This window comes from Micromys minutus (assembly GCF_963924665.1).
Source record: "Micromys minutus genome assembly, chromosome: 13".
NCBI classification, from domain to species: Eukaryota; Metazoa; Chordata; class Mammalia; order Rodentia; family Muridae; genus Micromys; species Micromys minutus.
Window position 1 is genome coordinate 360,651 of NC_137982.1, and position 16,316 is coordinate 376,966.

Below are 16,316 nucleotides of genomic sequence, written 5' to 3' on the forward strand. Positions count from 1 at the left end.
AACCAAGGATATGTTTTGTGGAGCACAGTATGATACAATGGGAGGAAATACCTCAGCAGGCCTATGCTAATGCATCCCTTCTCCCTGAAGTACCATCCATATGCAGTATAGAATAGTTTATTTAGGGCATGGGAAGGGGAGTTGAGGAGGAAGAAAGAGGCAGAGGAAGAGTGAAGACAGAGAAGAACTGAGAGAGAAAGAGAAAGAGAAAGAGAGAAGAGGCTGGCCAGAATCACATGGAGAGAGGGGCAGAGGGTAAGGGGGGAGAGGGAGAAAGGGGTCAGACATAGAAAAGGGGCAGAGAGTCAGAGATCGTGAAAGAGGCCAAACAATCCCTTTTATTGCAAGCTGGGCCTACCTGGCTGCTGCTATTGTTAGGTGCAGCATAGAAAGTATGTCAACATAAATTATATATTATATAATATGTATATGTATATTTATATACTAAATATATAAATACTATAAAATATTAGTACTTTAAACTTTAGAAGACCTTTAAAATGTTTCAGAAACTAAAACTTAAATATAGAAAAAGTTAATGGAATTAATTTTCACAAAATACAAATTTCAGAATACGAAAAAGAAAAGAAATGATTAAATCTTAGATAACTTCAAAAAAAACAAAGAGCCAATTTTCTAATAATCCTTTTAAATATTTATTTTAGTTTTAGTTATGCATGTGGAGTAGGGTGTACACACATAAGTGCTGGTTCCCGGAAAGGCTAATATATGGCATCAGATTCCCTAGAGTTAAAATCACAAATGGTTATGAGTTATAACACATGCATATTCTAAACGGAACCCTGGCAGGTTCTTTGGAAGAACTATCCTAAAAGCCCATGATTTTATCATGCTATTAATAAAACAAATGATACAAACTATTATAGAAGAAAGCAGGAAGATAAATGCTTCTGTACAAGTAGAGAAATAAATTTGTCATCAGAGAATCAACAAATGTCACCTTACTCAAAGAACAGACAGCACATATTTTATTACTATTCTACGAATTTCCAGTACACTAAGAAAATGGAAAAATCTTTATTATCAGTAAGCTAATTAATGAATCTCCAGTCACATATTTCCAATTAGGCAGTGATTAGCCTGAGTTATCGTTCAAGGCCATAACTGGAAAGCCTAAGTTGTCTTGGAAATGTATAGATGTCATTTATAAGAGATAATATTATATCCTATTATGGGATTAATTTTGACTTCAATATTTAAATAATAAGTATTTAATATGTAAATATGAGTTCTGAATACTTTTATGACTTATACATTTGCCTCAACCACAATAAAACTCAGATTATTGTTAAAAAGTACCCTCCCATCTTTCTTAACACTAAATTCAGGCACTTGAAGATCTTTCATAATTTCTGCTTTGAGATCCAGTGGTGCTGTTTTGCTAAAGTTGTAGGTTTCTGTTAAAAAGTCCCAAAGCAGGTCTCCATTTTCATCGCCATCAGTAAAGCAGTCTGTTATGTCCATAGTGGACAAAAGGTCATGACATTCATACTTAATACCCAGGTCGTTCAGTATCTGAGTAAGATCAGAAGATGTGACATACTGGCAGAGATCGTCCCGGGGTAGGCGGGATCCATATTTTTTCCATAGTTTTTCCCAGCCACTAGTTCCTACGGAAAAAAACAAAGTTGATGTTTTCTTTATTTTTTCTTCATTTAGCTTCTCTTAGTCATTATACTAGACACATAAAGCAGAGCTCAGAACAAAATAACATTCCTACACTTTATGGAGCTTAATTCAAGTAGCATAACAAAAGCAGGGAAAAGAATAAATAGGTAATTACATATATCATTTGATATAAAGTGTAAGCAAAAAAAAAACAGAGTATGGCATACGTGTGGTCAAAGACACGTAATTACTGCTGTTCCACTTCTGGTGATCACAGAGTCTGTTTCAAACGGTAACCTCTGAGCACCAATCTCATCAATCATGTAGATATGACAACAAAGATTACCCCAAATTGAAAGAACAAAAATTATGGATTTAAAGCAAATTCAAATGAAATTGCACATTGCTCATTTGGAATAACAAAAGACCTAGAATAGCGAAATCCATCCTCAGCAACAAGAAAAAAACTGCGGGAATCACTATCCCTGACCTCAAGCTATATTACAAGGCAATTGTGCTACAGACTGCATGGTACTGGTACAGAAATAGACACATGGATCAAAGGAATAGAATAAAAGATCCAGAAATGAGCCCTCATGTATATGGTCCCCTGATTTTTGACAAAGGAGCTGTAAACATTCAATGGAAAAAGGACAGCCTATTCAACAAATGGTGTTGATCCAACTGCACTCAGCATGCAGAAGAATGAAAATAGAGCCTTTCTTATCTCCTTGTACAAAGCTCAAGTATAAGTGGATCAAAGATCTCCACATTAAACCAGGTACACTGAAACTATTAGATGAGAAAGTAGGGAAAACCTTAGAACTCATAGGCACAGGAGAAAATTTTCTAAACAGAACACCAATAGCTCGAATTCTAAGGTCAAAGATTGACAAATGGGATTTAATGAGATTGCAAAGTTTCTGTAAGGCTAAAGAAACTATCATGAAAAAAAAAAGGCAGCCAACAGAGTAGGAAAAGATATATACCAACTCCACATCAGATAGAGGCCTAATATCCAAGGTATACAAAGAACTCAAAAAGCAAGATACCAGAGAATCAAACAACCCTATTAAAAAATGGGGTACAGACTTAAACAAAAAGTTCTCAATTGAGGAATATTGAATGGCTGAGAAACATCTAAGGAAGTGCTGAACCTCCTTAGCCATCAGGGAAATGCAAATCAAAACAACCCTAAGATTCCACCTCACACCAGTCAGATTGGCCAAGATCCAAAACTCAGATGACAGCAGATGCTGGCCAGGATGTGTAGAAAGAGGAACACTTCTCCACTGCTGGTGGGTTGCAAGAAAAATCTTTGACCTTAGAGCTTGAGCCAGTGGTGTTTTGTTCAAAAATTTTCTCCTGTGCCTATGTGTTCTAAGGTTTTCCCTGCTTTCTAATCTAATAGTTTCAGTGTATCTGGTTTAATTGGAGATCTTTGATCCACTTACACTTGAGCTTTGTACAAGGAGATAAGAAAGGGTCTATTTTCATTATTTTGCATGCTGAGTGCCAGTTGGACCAGCACCATTTGTTGAATAGGCTGTCCTTTTTCCATTGAATGTTTACAGCTCCTTTATCAAAAATCAGGTGACCATTTACATGAGGGCTCATTTCTGGATCTTCTATTCTATTCCATTTATCCACATGCCTATTTCTGTACAAGTACCAAGCAGTTTTCAGCACAATTGCCATGTAATATAGCATGAGGTCAGGGATAGTGATTCCCGCAGATGTTTTCTTGTTGTTGAGGATGGATTTCGATATTCTAGGTCTTTTGTTATTCCATATGAAATTGCACATTGATCTTTCCAATTCCATGTAGAACTGGGTTGGAATTTTGATGGGGATTGCATTGAATCTGTAGATTGCTTTTGGCAGGATGTCCATTTTTAAAATGTTGATCTTTCCAATCCATGAGCATGGGAGATCTTTCCATTTTCTGAGATTATCCTCAATTTCCTTTTTTAGAGGTTTGAAGTTGTTGTCATAAAGGTCCATCACTTGCTTAGTTAGAGTCACACCAAGGAATTTCATAGTTTTTTTTTTGATGATTGTGAAGGGTACATTTTTCCTAATTTCTTTCTCCACATGTTTGTTCTTTGAGTATAGGAAGGCTACTGATTTGTTTGAGTTAATTTTGTATCCGGCCACTTTGCTGAACTTGTTTATCAGCTGTAGGAGTTCTCTGGTGGAATTTTTGGGGTCACTCAAGTACACTATCATGTCATCGGCAAAGAGTGATGTTTTTATCTCCTCCTTTCTGATTTATATCGCCTTGATCTTCTTTTGCTGTCTAATTGCTCCAGCCATGACATCCAGTACTATGTTGAATAGGTAGGGGGAGAGTGTGCAGCCTTGTCGGGTCCATGATTTTAGTGGAATTGCTTCAAGTTTCCCACCATTAAGTTTGATGTTGGCTGTTGGTCTGCTGTATATTGCTTTTATTATGTTTAAGTATGGACCTTGGATTCCTGTTCTTTCCAGGACTTTTAACATGAAGGGGTGTTGAATATTGTCAAATCCTTTCTCAACATCTAGTGAGATGACCATGTGATTTTGTTCTTTGAGTTTGTTTATATGGTGGATTACATTGATGGACTTCTTTATTTAAACCCTCCCTGCATCCCAGGAAGGAAGCCTACTTGGTCATGATGAATGATCGTTTTGATGTGTTCTTGGATTCAGTTTGCAAGGATTTTGTTAAGTATTTTTGCAACAATGTTCATAAGTGAAATTGGTCTGAAGTTCTCTTTCATTGTAGGGTCTTTGTGTGGTTTAGGTATGAGGGTTATTGTAGCCTCAAAAAATGAGTTAGGTAGTATTCCTTCTGATTCTATCTTTTGGAATACTTTGGAGAGTATTGGTGTTATATCCGCAATAAATGTCTGATAAAATTCTGCACTGAACCCATCTGGACCTGGGCTTTTTTTGGTTGGGAGGCTTTTGATGATTTCTTCTATTTCTTTAGGTGTTATAGGATTATTTAGATGGTTTACTTGGTCCTGGTTTAACTTTAGGATCTTGTATCTGTCTAAGATTTTGTCCATTTCCTCCAGATTTTCCAATTTTGTGGAGTATAAGTTTTTGTAGTACGATCTGATGATTTCTTGAATTTCCTCAGTTTCAGATGTTATGTCCCCACTTTCATTTCTGATTTTGTTAATTTGTATACTCTCTCTTTGCCCTCTAGTTAGTCTGCTAGGGGTTTATCAATTTTGTTGATTTTCTCAAAGAACCAACTCTTAGTTTTGTTGATTTTTTCAATGGTTCTTTTTGTTTCTATTTGGTCTATTTCTGCCCTAATTTTGATTATTTCTTGTCGTATACTCTTCTTGGGTATATCTGCTTCCTTTTGTTCTAGGGCTTTGAGCTGTGCTGTCAGGTTGCTGATGTAAGCTCTCTCCAGTTTCTTTTTGGAAGCACTTAGGGCTATGAGTTTTCCTCTTAGTACTGCTTTCATTGTATCCCATAGGTTTGGGTATGTTGTGTTTGTGTTTTCCTTGAATTCTAGAAAATCCTTAATTTCTTTCTTTATTTCTTCTTTTACCCTGCTATTTTTTAACAGAGCGTTGTTTACTTTACATGTGTATGTGAGCTTTTTGTTGTCTTTGTTGTTGTTAAAGACCAGCCGTAGACCATGGTGATCTGAGAGGATGCATGGGAGTATTTCAATCTTCTTATATCGATTGAGACTCTTTCTGTGTTCAATTATGTGGTCAATTTTCGAGAAGGTGCCATGGGGTGATGAGAAGAAGGTGTATTCTTTTACTTTAGGATGATATGTTCTGTATATATTTATTAATTCTATTTGGTTCAAAGTCTCTGCTAGTTTTGCAATGTCCTTGTTCAGTTTCTCTTTCCATGATCTGTCCATTGGTGAGAGTGGGGTATTAAAGTCTCCCACTATTATTGTGTGGGGTGAAATATATTTTTTGAGCTTTAGTAGGGTTTCTTTTATGAATGTGGGTGCTTTTTTATTTGGAGCATATATGTTAAGGATTGAGAGTTCCTCTGACTGATTTCTCCAGTAATGAGTAGTCAGTGTCATTCCTTATCTTTTTTGATAACTTTTGGTTGGAAATTTACTTTATTCGATATTAGAATAGCCACTGCACCTTGCTTCTTGGAGCTGTTTGCTTGGAAGTTTTTTCCCACCCTTTTACTCTGAGATAGTATCTGTCTTTGTCTCTGAGATGAGTTTCATGTATGCAGCAAAAGGCTGGATTTTGTTTATGTATCCAGTCTGATAGCCTATGTCTCTTTATTGGGGAGTTGAGTCCATTTATGTTAATAGATATCAAGGAATAGTTGTTTCTGTTTCCTGCCATCATTGCTTTTGTGGGTTGAGTTGTGTCTGTGTCTTTTTCTTCTTTTAGTTTTCTTGTTTAGGAGTTTTCTTGTTTTTACTAGGCTGTATTTTCCCTCATTGTATTGGGTTTTCCACCTATAATTCGTTGTAGTGCTGGGTTTGTTGTCAGATATTGTGTAACTTTTGATTTGTCTTGAAATATCTTCATCTCTCCATCTATGGTGATTGATAGTTTTGCTGGGTATAGCAGCTTGGGCTGATACTTGTGCTCTCTTAGGGTGTGCATGATGTCTGTCCAGGCTCTTCTAGCTTTCATCATCTCTGTTGAGAAATCGGGTGTGATTCTGATTGGTCTGCCTTTATATGTTACCTGACCTTTTTCCCTTACTGCTTTTAGTATTCTTTCTTTGCTTTGGGCACTTGGTGTTTTGACTATTATGTGTTGGGAGGTATTTCTTCTCTGGTCCAACCTATTTGGAGTTCTGAAGGCTTCTTTTATGCTCGTGGTCTTCTTATTCTTAAGGGTAGAGAAATTTTCTTTTACGATTTTGTTGAAGATATTTACTGTGCCTCTTAGTTGATACTCTTCTCCGTCTTCTATTCCTATTATCCGTAGGTTCAGTCTTCTCATTGTGTCCTGGATTTCCTGGACATTTTGGTTTAGGAGCTTTTTGTTTTTTGCATCTTCTCTGGCTGTTTTGTGTATGTTTACAATGTTGTCTTCGGCCCTGGAGATTCTCTCTTCCATGTCTTTTAGTCTATTGGAAATGCTTGCTTCTGTGACTCCTGATTTCTTTTTTTGGTGTTCTACCTCTAGGGTTATCTCTTTTTGTGTTTTCTTTATTGTGTCAATTTCCGTTTTAAATTCCCTCTTCCATTCCTTCATCTCCTTGGTTCTGTTTTCCTCTAGTTCTTTGAGTTCTTTGAGTGTTTTTCTTGTTTCCTCTTTAAAACCTTCTGAATCTTTTTGCTTTTTCTCTCGTTCTTGTTTAAGTATCTCTATCAGCATCTTGAGGTATGCTTTCAGGTCTGTGTCTTCTTTTTCTGGAGTGTTTGGCATTCCGATGTTTGCTGTTATGGGAGAGCTGGGTTCTGGTTTTGCCAGGTTTTCTTGGTTTCCTTGGGATATACTCTTTCACTTTCCTCTTGCCATTTTGTTGTCAGTGATATGTTCTCGCCTTCCCTTGTATCTATCTGGTCTGTGTCCCTGGATCTCCACTGGTCCAGATGGTAGATGGGCTGAGCCCTGTTTTGCACCTCAGAGTCGCCGGGTAGGAACAGAAGTTCCAATGTTGTGTTCCTGGTCACTGGATCGGGCAGGGCGGCGGGGGGGGGGTGCACTTTCTGTGTGCACTCCGCAGAAATCTCTCTATTCCCTGGCTGCCTAGATCTCCTACTCACCAGTTTTTAAACCCTTAGGACCTGCCGGTCCGGGTGGCAGATGAAAGAATATATTTTAATTAAAATAGAACTGTATCCCATCCCCTATTTCTTCCTACAGCCCCTCCCAGTTTCTCTCCTATCTCCTCAAATTAATAACCTTTTTTCCTATATTATTGTTACATATATACATACGTGTATTTATATGTATCCACAAATACTTAATTACAATCTTATAAAAATATATTCGAATACTTTTATGCAAAAATGCTTAAAAATCTGTACATTTAACTTTGTTTTTTTTAAATAAAGTTAAAAATATAAAGCAAATTTAAGGCTAGCACATTTAACAAATATCCACCCAGCTTGGTTCTGAGTGTATAAGAGAAAGAAGTGAAAGATACATCAATGAATTATCTTAATGTAAAACCTCATCACTGAAAACAAAATTCAACTCATTTATACTCTCTATTTAGCTCATTTTATCATGTTGATAATCAACAAAATTCTGCTAGTTAACACTAAGTGAATATTTACTGAGTTAAAATTGCTCTATAACAGAAGCAAAGGAACACAGTAAAAAATATACGATCTATTAGAGTGCACTGACCACTAAATGACATGGTTTTCTTGATTTCAACCTATCTTTCTTGTCCTGATTAGTTTTACTTGTTTAGGCTACATTTTTTTGTCTGACCACCTCCTGATACAGTGCATATACACATGAAAATATATAGTTGTTTTTTCCACAGAATCTTTCATTTCAATGTAAACCAATCTGCAAATACAGAGTTTCTGTGGTCTATAAGTACTCATTATTACATGAATCATATCTTCTTTTGGTTGTACTTTAGAACTTTGTAGTCCCAGTATCACAAATTACAAATAAACAGCTGTTCAGTTGAATTCAAACACATGTTGATTATTTTTTGTCAAACCACAGCTTACACAAAGCTATAGTAATAAACAAGAAGGCATAGACACTGATCTTTAATTTCCTGAGCTCATAAGAGCCTTTGATGTGAAATAACAGAAAAGATTGGGTACAGAGAGAGGAGGGAGTAATCAAGGTACTTTGGATAAAATCTAATGCCATTTGCTTCATATTTCTAATGGATACACATGAGAGAGTAGAATTGAGGGAAATAGGAACAATCTACTTAACTAAACTAATGAAAAATGGACAACGTATTTGCCAGTAATATTTCCTTAATCAGGTTGACTATCTTATTTAAGCACAAATCAAACTATTTTAAATGTTATTTTTATTTTAAAATTAAAAATCATTTAATCAATATTTGTGACAAGTATAAACAAATTTCTGAAATATTTTGTCTTGTTTTACTCAGCAGTTACAGTAAGAAACAAATAATGTAATATTCTTTCCAGCAGTAATGACTTTGATAATAGGAAGACCTTGTCAAAGTTTGAGTATAGTGAACTAAACATTCTTAGTTCTTAATTCTTGTTTCTAGGCACAATATCAATTAAAAATGTTTACTTGTTACAGATGACAATCTCCTATTCTTCAACCAGTGACAAAAGCTTCTGAACTACATATCTGAAAAACCGAAAACTATTTCTACCATATGCAGTCTATCAAGGAAGTAATTTCTGCCTTAAGATTCTTTTTTTAATAAAAGTTAGTTGTTGATTTTACTAATTATTTTGGTTTCATATGAAAACACACTGAGCTCATTTGGATTGCATGTATAGATAAATGCAAACAACATGACTCTGGCTCTCTACAAATAGCCTAAAATTAACTAAGGCTTAGAAGTAAAGTTTATGTATGTAGGAAGTACACTACTATTGATACCCCATGTTTCCTCATACACTTCCCTGTGTATGTTTTGTTTTCAGATTTTTTGATGCTAATAACCTATATTAACTTTTTTTACTGCAGCCAGCAGACTACTGTATCTATTAAAAGACTTGGTTGATTCTAAAATTCATATCAAATACCATATTCTAAGCCATGAAATTTTTTTATTGGCAAATTCCTAGCACTTAAATGTGAAAGTGTTCAAAATGACAGATTCTTTAGTGGAATTGTGATTAATATTAAGTATGTCAATTCAAGATGAATGTCTGTTTAAAATAGTGTTTCTGTTTCATTGATGCAGATCATAAGACAGTCCACAACATTGAAAACTAGGTTTAACTTTGTAATACAAAGTACTTTTTACCAAGTGTCCTAATTTAGGCATGGGTTAATAGAAAAGGTTCAATTTACATAATCTCTTCAAAATGGAAAACCAGACCTTTCCCATATAAATGGAGGTAAAAAATAGTACATCAGAATGCTCCCAGAGGGAGTCAGTTGTTTGCAAAAATGCCTGGCTCTAAACCCTCACACGAGGTATCCTCACTCAGGATGATATTTTCTAGCTTCATCAATTTGCCTAAGAATTCCATGTAATCATTGTTTTTAATAGCTGAGTAGTACTCAATTGTGTAAATGTATCACAATATCTGTATTCATTTCTCTGCTGAAGGATATCTGGGTTTTTTTACAGCTTAAGGCTATTTCAAATAAGACTGCTATGAACATAGTGGAGCATGTGTCCTTGCTATAAGTTGGAGCATCTTTTGGTTAGGTGCCCTGAAATGGTATATCTGGGTCCTCAGGTACTACTGTGTCCAATATTTGAGGAAGTGTCAGATTGATTTCCAGTGTGGTTGTACCAGCTTGCAAGCCCACCAACAATGGAGGAGTGTTCCTCTTTTTCCACATCCTTGCCAGCATCTGCTGTCACCTGATCTTAGCCACTCTGACTGGTGTGAGGAGGAATCTAAGAGTTGTTTTGATTTGCATTTCCCTGATGGCTAAGGATGTTGAACATTTTTAGGTGCTTTGTGGCCATTTGATATTCCTCAATTGAGAATTCTATTTAACTCTGTACCCCATTTTTAATAGGGTAGTTTGATTCTCTGCTTTGAGTTCTTGCTTTGACTTCTTGCTTTGATGGACTGTAACCTATAAGGCACATAAACTTGTCTCTCCTCAAGTTTGTTTTGGTCAAAATTTTATCATAGCAATAGATGAAGATGTTCATATACAAGACAAAGAATTTTTCTTATACAGTTTTATTATATTTTCAGCTGTGTGTATTTGTGTATGTGCACTTGTGCACGCAGGTGCAGGTGATCGATGTATACATACTATAAGCTAGAGTTACAGGTAGTTGTAAACTGTCTGAGGTAGGTGCTAGAAACCAAATTTCAGTCCTCTACGAAAGCAGATTCTATTGCATCCCTGACTCCTTTATAGGAGTTACAGTAGGTTTTCTGAATAGATGAAAGCAAAATGATTTGTTTCTGCTAGGTTCTCTAGACTAATCACCGTTGTGGATGACATTTCCACTAATCTAAAATTTAATTTGAAATTATTTCATAACAAAGAGAAAATACACTAATACTATGGAGCATATGAATGCATGCAGCGGTTTACAGTTGCTGTTTTAAAATCCAGGCTGCCGGGTGCCTTACCTGACACAAGAATAACAAGAAGTTTAGCGTTGGCAGCTAAGAGGCCGTGGAAGAACCTCAGGGTGGCTGGGATGTCCTTCACATAATACAGCATCTAAGGCAGAGACGAAAAAGAAAGGAGACGGCTCTCTATGTTGATTTGGACTACATCATTTGTATGTTTGTTGTTTGGACTAGATACTCATAGAGAGTTTTTCTATTTTCACGTTGAGTGAATTTTTATCAGGCAAAATCTTTTAAACATTTAGACTTATAGCAAAAAGACATTTGGCAATGGACAAACATGTTATCTGTCAAACTGAGGCGGTCCCTGTGGGTATCTAAGTGAAAAAGCAAACCCTCAAAAAATAAGAATGAACACCATTGAAACTTGATTCAGGGTACATGCCATTTCTTCCAAAAAGCTAATACAGGTATCCTATCTCTAGATAGCTTAAGGGCCTAAGGGTATGGCCTGGTCTTGGTCATATAGATAGAATAGAGGTCATTTCAACTATTTGCTACCTCTGGTTTTGTGGTTTGAACAAAAATGGCTCCAGGGGCTTCTATTCCTGAATGCTGTGGTGGCACTCTGTTGGAGTATGGATGGCCTTGTTGGAGTATGTATCTGACTTGGTGTGAGTTTTGAGGTTTCACAAGCCCATGCAAAGCCAAGTGGCCTGAAGATACAGGTATAGAACTCTTCAACACTGTATCTGTCTGCATGCTGCCTTGCTTCCTGCCATGATGATAATGAAATAAACCTCTGCAAGTTATACAAGGAACAATACAAAATGTATACTTTGAGGAGAAAAAGAGCACCAAGAACTGTAATAAAGGTAAGTCCAATGTTCAAGAAAATGAAAAGTTAAAAGAAAACCTGACTCTAAATGGAATAGACCTAGGAGGAAGACCCCATCCAGCCAAGCTTCCAACTTGTAAATGGGAATTAGGGAAAAGCCTGGGCAGTGAAGGAAATCATCAAAACAGAAATTTGATAAGAATGTAATTTAACAAGGGGGGCATGTTCTAAGAACTTGGCAGTTTTAGCCATGTGGTTCTGGCTTTAGAGTCACAGATTCCAGAAAGGGGTTATGGAATCTCCCTTAGTGACTAAGAATAGCCACTGTACCCAGGCATGTGTCAGGGAGTATCCCTGCATGGAGGCCCAGAGCAATCAAAGTGAAGCCTGGATTTTTTTTAAAACCCCAAAATATTGAGAACGCCATTGTGGTGGATTATCTGCCAAGGAGAGATGCTACAAGGACGTGGACCCTACCCAAGGGTAAGAAGCAAGTTGCAACCAACAAAACTGAAATGAGTTGGCTATCTGAAGGATATTTTGACATCAGATATACAGAAGCAGAATTTGGAGTTTTCCCTGATAGGTTTGGTCACTATGTTATATTTCCTCCCTTTTATGTAATTCATATTGTGTGCCATTGTATGTTGTAAGTATGTGATGGGGTTTTATCATTTTAACTTTATAGGGGATTACACGAGTCCCAGAAGAGATTTTGGACTTTGAGTTTTTAAACAGGGTTGAGACTATTATAGACTGTGGAGACCACTGAAGTTGGACTGAAACCATTTAGCATTATGAAATATGTACAGGACTTTAAGGGCAAAGAGTGTGCTGATTTGACTAAGAGAAGCTCTCATAGTATTATATATTCAAGTGCTTTCCTTTGTAATGGTTTTCCTGGCCATGGTATTTTAAAACAGCAATAGAATACTAGAACACATAGACAGAGTAAAAGATTATTGTTTGGTGGGTTTTTTACTTAAAAGCATGAAGTAAAGTGACCAATTAGGATTGAATGATCAGCAGCAGGTGACAGGAGGAGAAAGGAGAGACTAGAAAACAGTTGCTTCTGGGCTGTAAACACATCTACTAGAGAAATAATATATGATTAATAAATATACTAAATGTTTTCTGGCACATAAAATATTTGTTTTCTAAGGAAATATAGGTTTAGAACTGTTTAAATATGCTGAGTTTTAGACAATTTTCTTTTCTTTTTTGACTTTTGTGATTGTCCTCCTTTGAATTCAATGTGACTCATTTAAGTAACATATTGTCAAACTAATATTATAAAATATATCCCTTCTATTATGTGTATACTATCAAAGACACTTACTAATGGAAAAATCAAAAGGTTTCAGAAAATGTCTGATTATTTATAATTAGAGATATGGGTAAAGGTAGAGATAGAGATAGGTAGATAAACACATACTGGTCATCTATACCAATAGAGCCATTAAAAACTCTCTAGGATGTATTTATCACTTTATAATTCTAAATTAGTGTCATTTTATATGTCAATAAATATTTGTATTTACCAATACGTTTCTAAGGCAGACAGTGTTTAATTATAAAACTAAAACCAAAAAAAATTTAATTTTATGTATTCATTATACAAATTTGTGAAAAACATATTTTTGGTAGTATATTGTAAGAACATTTCCTACCTGAATCATATGAATAAAGTCCCACTTTGGAGGCTCTTCTTCTTCGTCCAACATACGTTTTTGATATTCAGATGATGTCTCCTGGTGCCAAGAAAATTTTATGTTCTGCATGTTTGATGTCTTCGCTACAAGCTCTAAAATACCCCAAAAAATAAGGCCTATAATCAATTTTTAATTTAATTACATACAGAACCCATTTTTTTTCATTTAAATTTTAATGCAATGAATGTCATAAGATTGTGATAGCTAATCTTGGTTGTTAACTTGATTACTTCAATAGTTAACTAAAACCCCAAAAGCTGGACGTGTGTGTGTGTGTGTGTGTGTGTGTGTGTGTGTGTGTGTGTGTGTGTGTCAGGGAGGGGGAATCTTGATTGGATCATTTGGTGTAGGAATCCAAATCCAAATCATTTAAGGTCAGAATGTTTCCTGCCACATAAAATATTTGTTTTCTAAGGAAATATAGGCTTATAAAGCCTAAGAATCTGAGACCATATCTTCTGGTGGTAGCCCACATAAATGAATGTGCAAAAGGAAGCTGTTTGCTTTTTGCCTGCTTGTACAACTTTGACTGACAAGTTCCTCTATCCTGCTGCTAAGACATTACCTTTATGACCTTGTAAGTATTATAACCTACTTCTCTGGAATTCCAACCCAGACTGAAGACCAGCTGAGTCTTCCAGTCTTACATGCTGAATAGCTACTGGCTTCTTGGGCCTTTGCATCCAAAGAAAGCCAATGTTGGACTAGAAAGAACATATCCTGTAAGCCCTGTGCTAGATCCTGTTTTAATAGATATATACTAATTCTATCAGTTCAGTTCCATTAGAGAACCTTAATACAAGGACATTTTTTAAAAGGCACCTTTTCTTTATTGTGTAGCTAAGGAAATCAGAAGCTTTGTCTAGACTTTTTTTTCCTAGTACTAGGCCAACTTGGTGGAGAAAGGACAAAAACTAAGAAATAAATTTAAGAATGTGGTTAAATACAGGATATACACTTCAGTATCAAGATTAAATCAACTGCAGATTTTTAAGAATAAAAATTTGATATTAAACAGATTGACCCATGAAGTCAAGGAATTCATTGTAGTTTCAGGTCTTTGGTTTCTGCATTCCAAGAATTAAGTTTTCTCCAAATAAATGTAGCTAATACATAGTAGTCAGTGTGTTATTAACCATTTGAAGAACAGACCTACAAACACAAACAGAAAACAAACTGAGAAGATAAACCTCTATAAGTAGAATTTAACACATACCTTTGTACTTGACAATTTGTTCAGCATTTGGCTCAATAACATCATTGTGAATACAGATTCCTGGGTATTGAGCCTGGACTTTGGAGAGAATTTGAAGGTCAATTTCACCTAGAAGGTAAATAAATAGAACAAGCTACATCAAATGTGGTAATTAAGAACAACTTGATTTACTTTTTGACCTACACTTAGAAAAAACTTGCAAAAACGATTAGCACCAAACTTTATCATTCCCTTAATATTTATGATGTTCAAGCATTCAGTCTGAAGGAGAAATAATAATGCAGCATAAGGAGGGGTATGAGTCCCATTCATTTGTTCTTTCATTTACACAAACTCCATTCATACCTGCTACTGTGCTTCATTGCCTCAAAGCTGTCAGGGACTGAAGGAGGAGATTGCTAAGTTCTGTTGTAGTCAAATATAATTTTAAATATTTGTCAACTGAGAGATATATTTACATCAGAAATATTAAAATACAAGGAAAGCACAACTTGGAACTGATAACTAATCTAATCCAGAAGAAAACTTAAAAGAATATTTAAAGTAAAAATGTAAGGGATGTACATACAGAATATAAAATTGTCATGTATTTCTTTTTTAAAAAAAAACTATGCTAAAGTACTAAGTTCCCTTCAAAAACTACTATGTTGGGGTCAGAGAGAGACAGTAAGAACACTTGCTGATCAAACTTAAGGACTTGTCAACCCTGAAAATTGTCTCTTACGTCCTACACACACACACACACACACACACGCACACACACACACACACACACACAGAGCACACCCTTGAGGCTAACATGACATTGAATGCCTCCTTCTAGCTTGGTGTCGTCTAAGTCCGGCTCATAACTCTCCTGCCTCCCTGCCTCCTGACACTGCGCCATGTGCTTTGCTGCTCACTATGTCTAACTTTCTGTCAATGCCACTCACAGCAAAATGTTATATGTATTAATGTTAAATATATTCATATATTTGTATTTTAATGGAGGTTAATATGTCACCTAAGTATTCAAATTCAATTTGGCTGTATCAGCAACAGGGAAAAGGTGGTTTTTAAAAAGAGGGGTTCAAAGAAAAAGATAGCCAACAATAATTATTCATTGTCAACTCTTTTTACGTTGTACTCCATCATTTCACTATTTATCTACCACAATGAATGAATGAAGCATTATTGTTGTTTATTGTTGATTATTATTATTTGCTACTGCTACTATTATCATTTTCTGATGAGTAAAATGAAGTTTGGATAGGCTGTCCTAATTAGTTTTTTTTAAGGCTGTGATAAAACACCAAAAGTAACTTGGCCAGGAATGTTATACAACCTGTAAGTCACTAAGGAAAGAAAACCAGAGCAGGAACCTGAAAGAAGCAGCTGGGACAGACACCACAGTACTGTTGATTTCTAGCTTTTCCCTCTTTTTTTTTTTTTTTTTTTTTTTTTGGTGTGGCCTGCTTTCTTATAGGACCCAGGACCACTTGCCCATGGACATCATTCTCCACAGTGAGCTGCATCCACCATCATCCATCATCAAAAAGAAAAATACCACACAGACATTCTAACAAGCCAATCTGGTGGAGGTGATTCTCTCAACTAAGGATCTCTCTACCACAGATAGTAGCTTATGTCAAGCCAACATAAAAATGGCCAGCACAACAACAGAACAAGGCTCTCTGAATCAAGCAAGGCACATATGGGCTCACGGAGATTGAAGCTGCAAGCGCAGAGCCTATGTGGATCAATGAGTGGTATAGGTTACTATTTCTATGAAACTCCTGGCTGTGCGAGCAA

At 35.9% G+C, this 16,316-nt stretch overlaps 1 protein-coding gene across 1 annotated transcript in view; it reads right to left on the reverse strand.

Moving 5' to 3' along the window:
- Positions 1 to 1,269: 1,269 nt before the first annotated feature.
- HNMT (histamine N-methyltransferase) overlaps positions 1,270 to 16,316 on the reverse strand; it is a gene marked incomplete at both ends in the record, with an annotated part of 40,870 nt that continues 25,823 nt past the window's right edge. Inside the window, 4 exons of the mRNA XM_080928144.1 lie at positions 1,270 to 1,631; positions 10,817 to 10,910; positions 13,268 to 13,401; positions 14,526 to 14,633. Coding sequence (XP_080784270.1) covers positions 1,270 to 1,631; positions 10,817 to 10,910; positions 13,268 to 13,401; positions 14,526 to 14,633 — 698 coding nt within the window. The remainder of the gene's footprint in view (positions 1,632 to 10,816; positions 10,911 to 13,267; positions 13,402 to 14,525; positions 14,634 to 16,316) is intronic.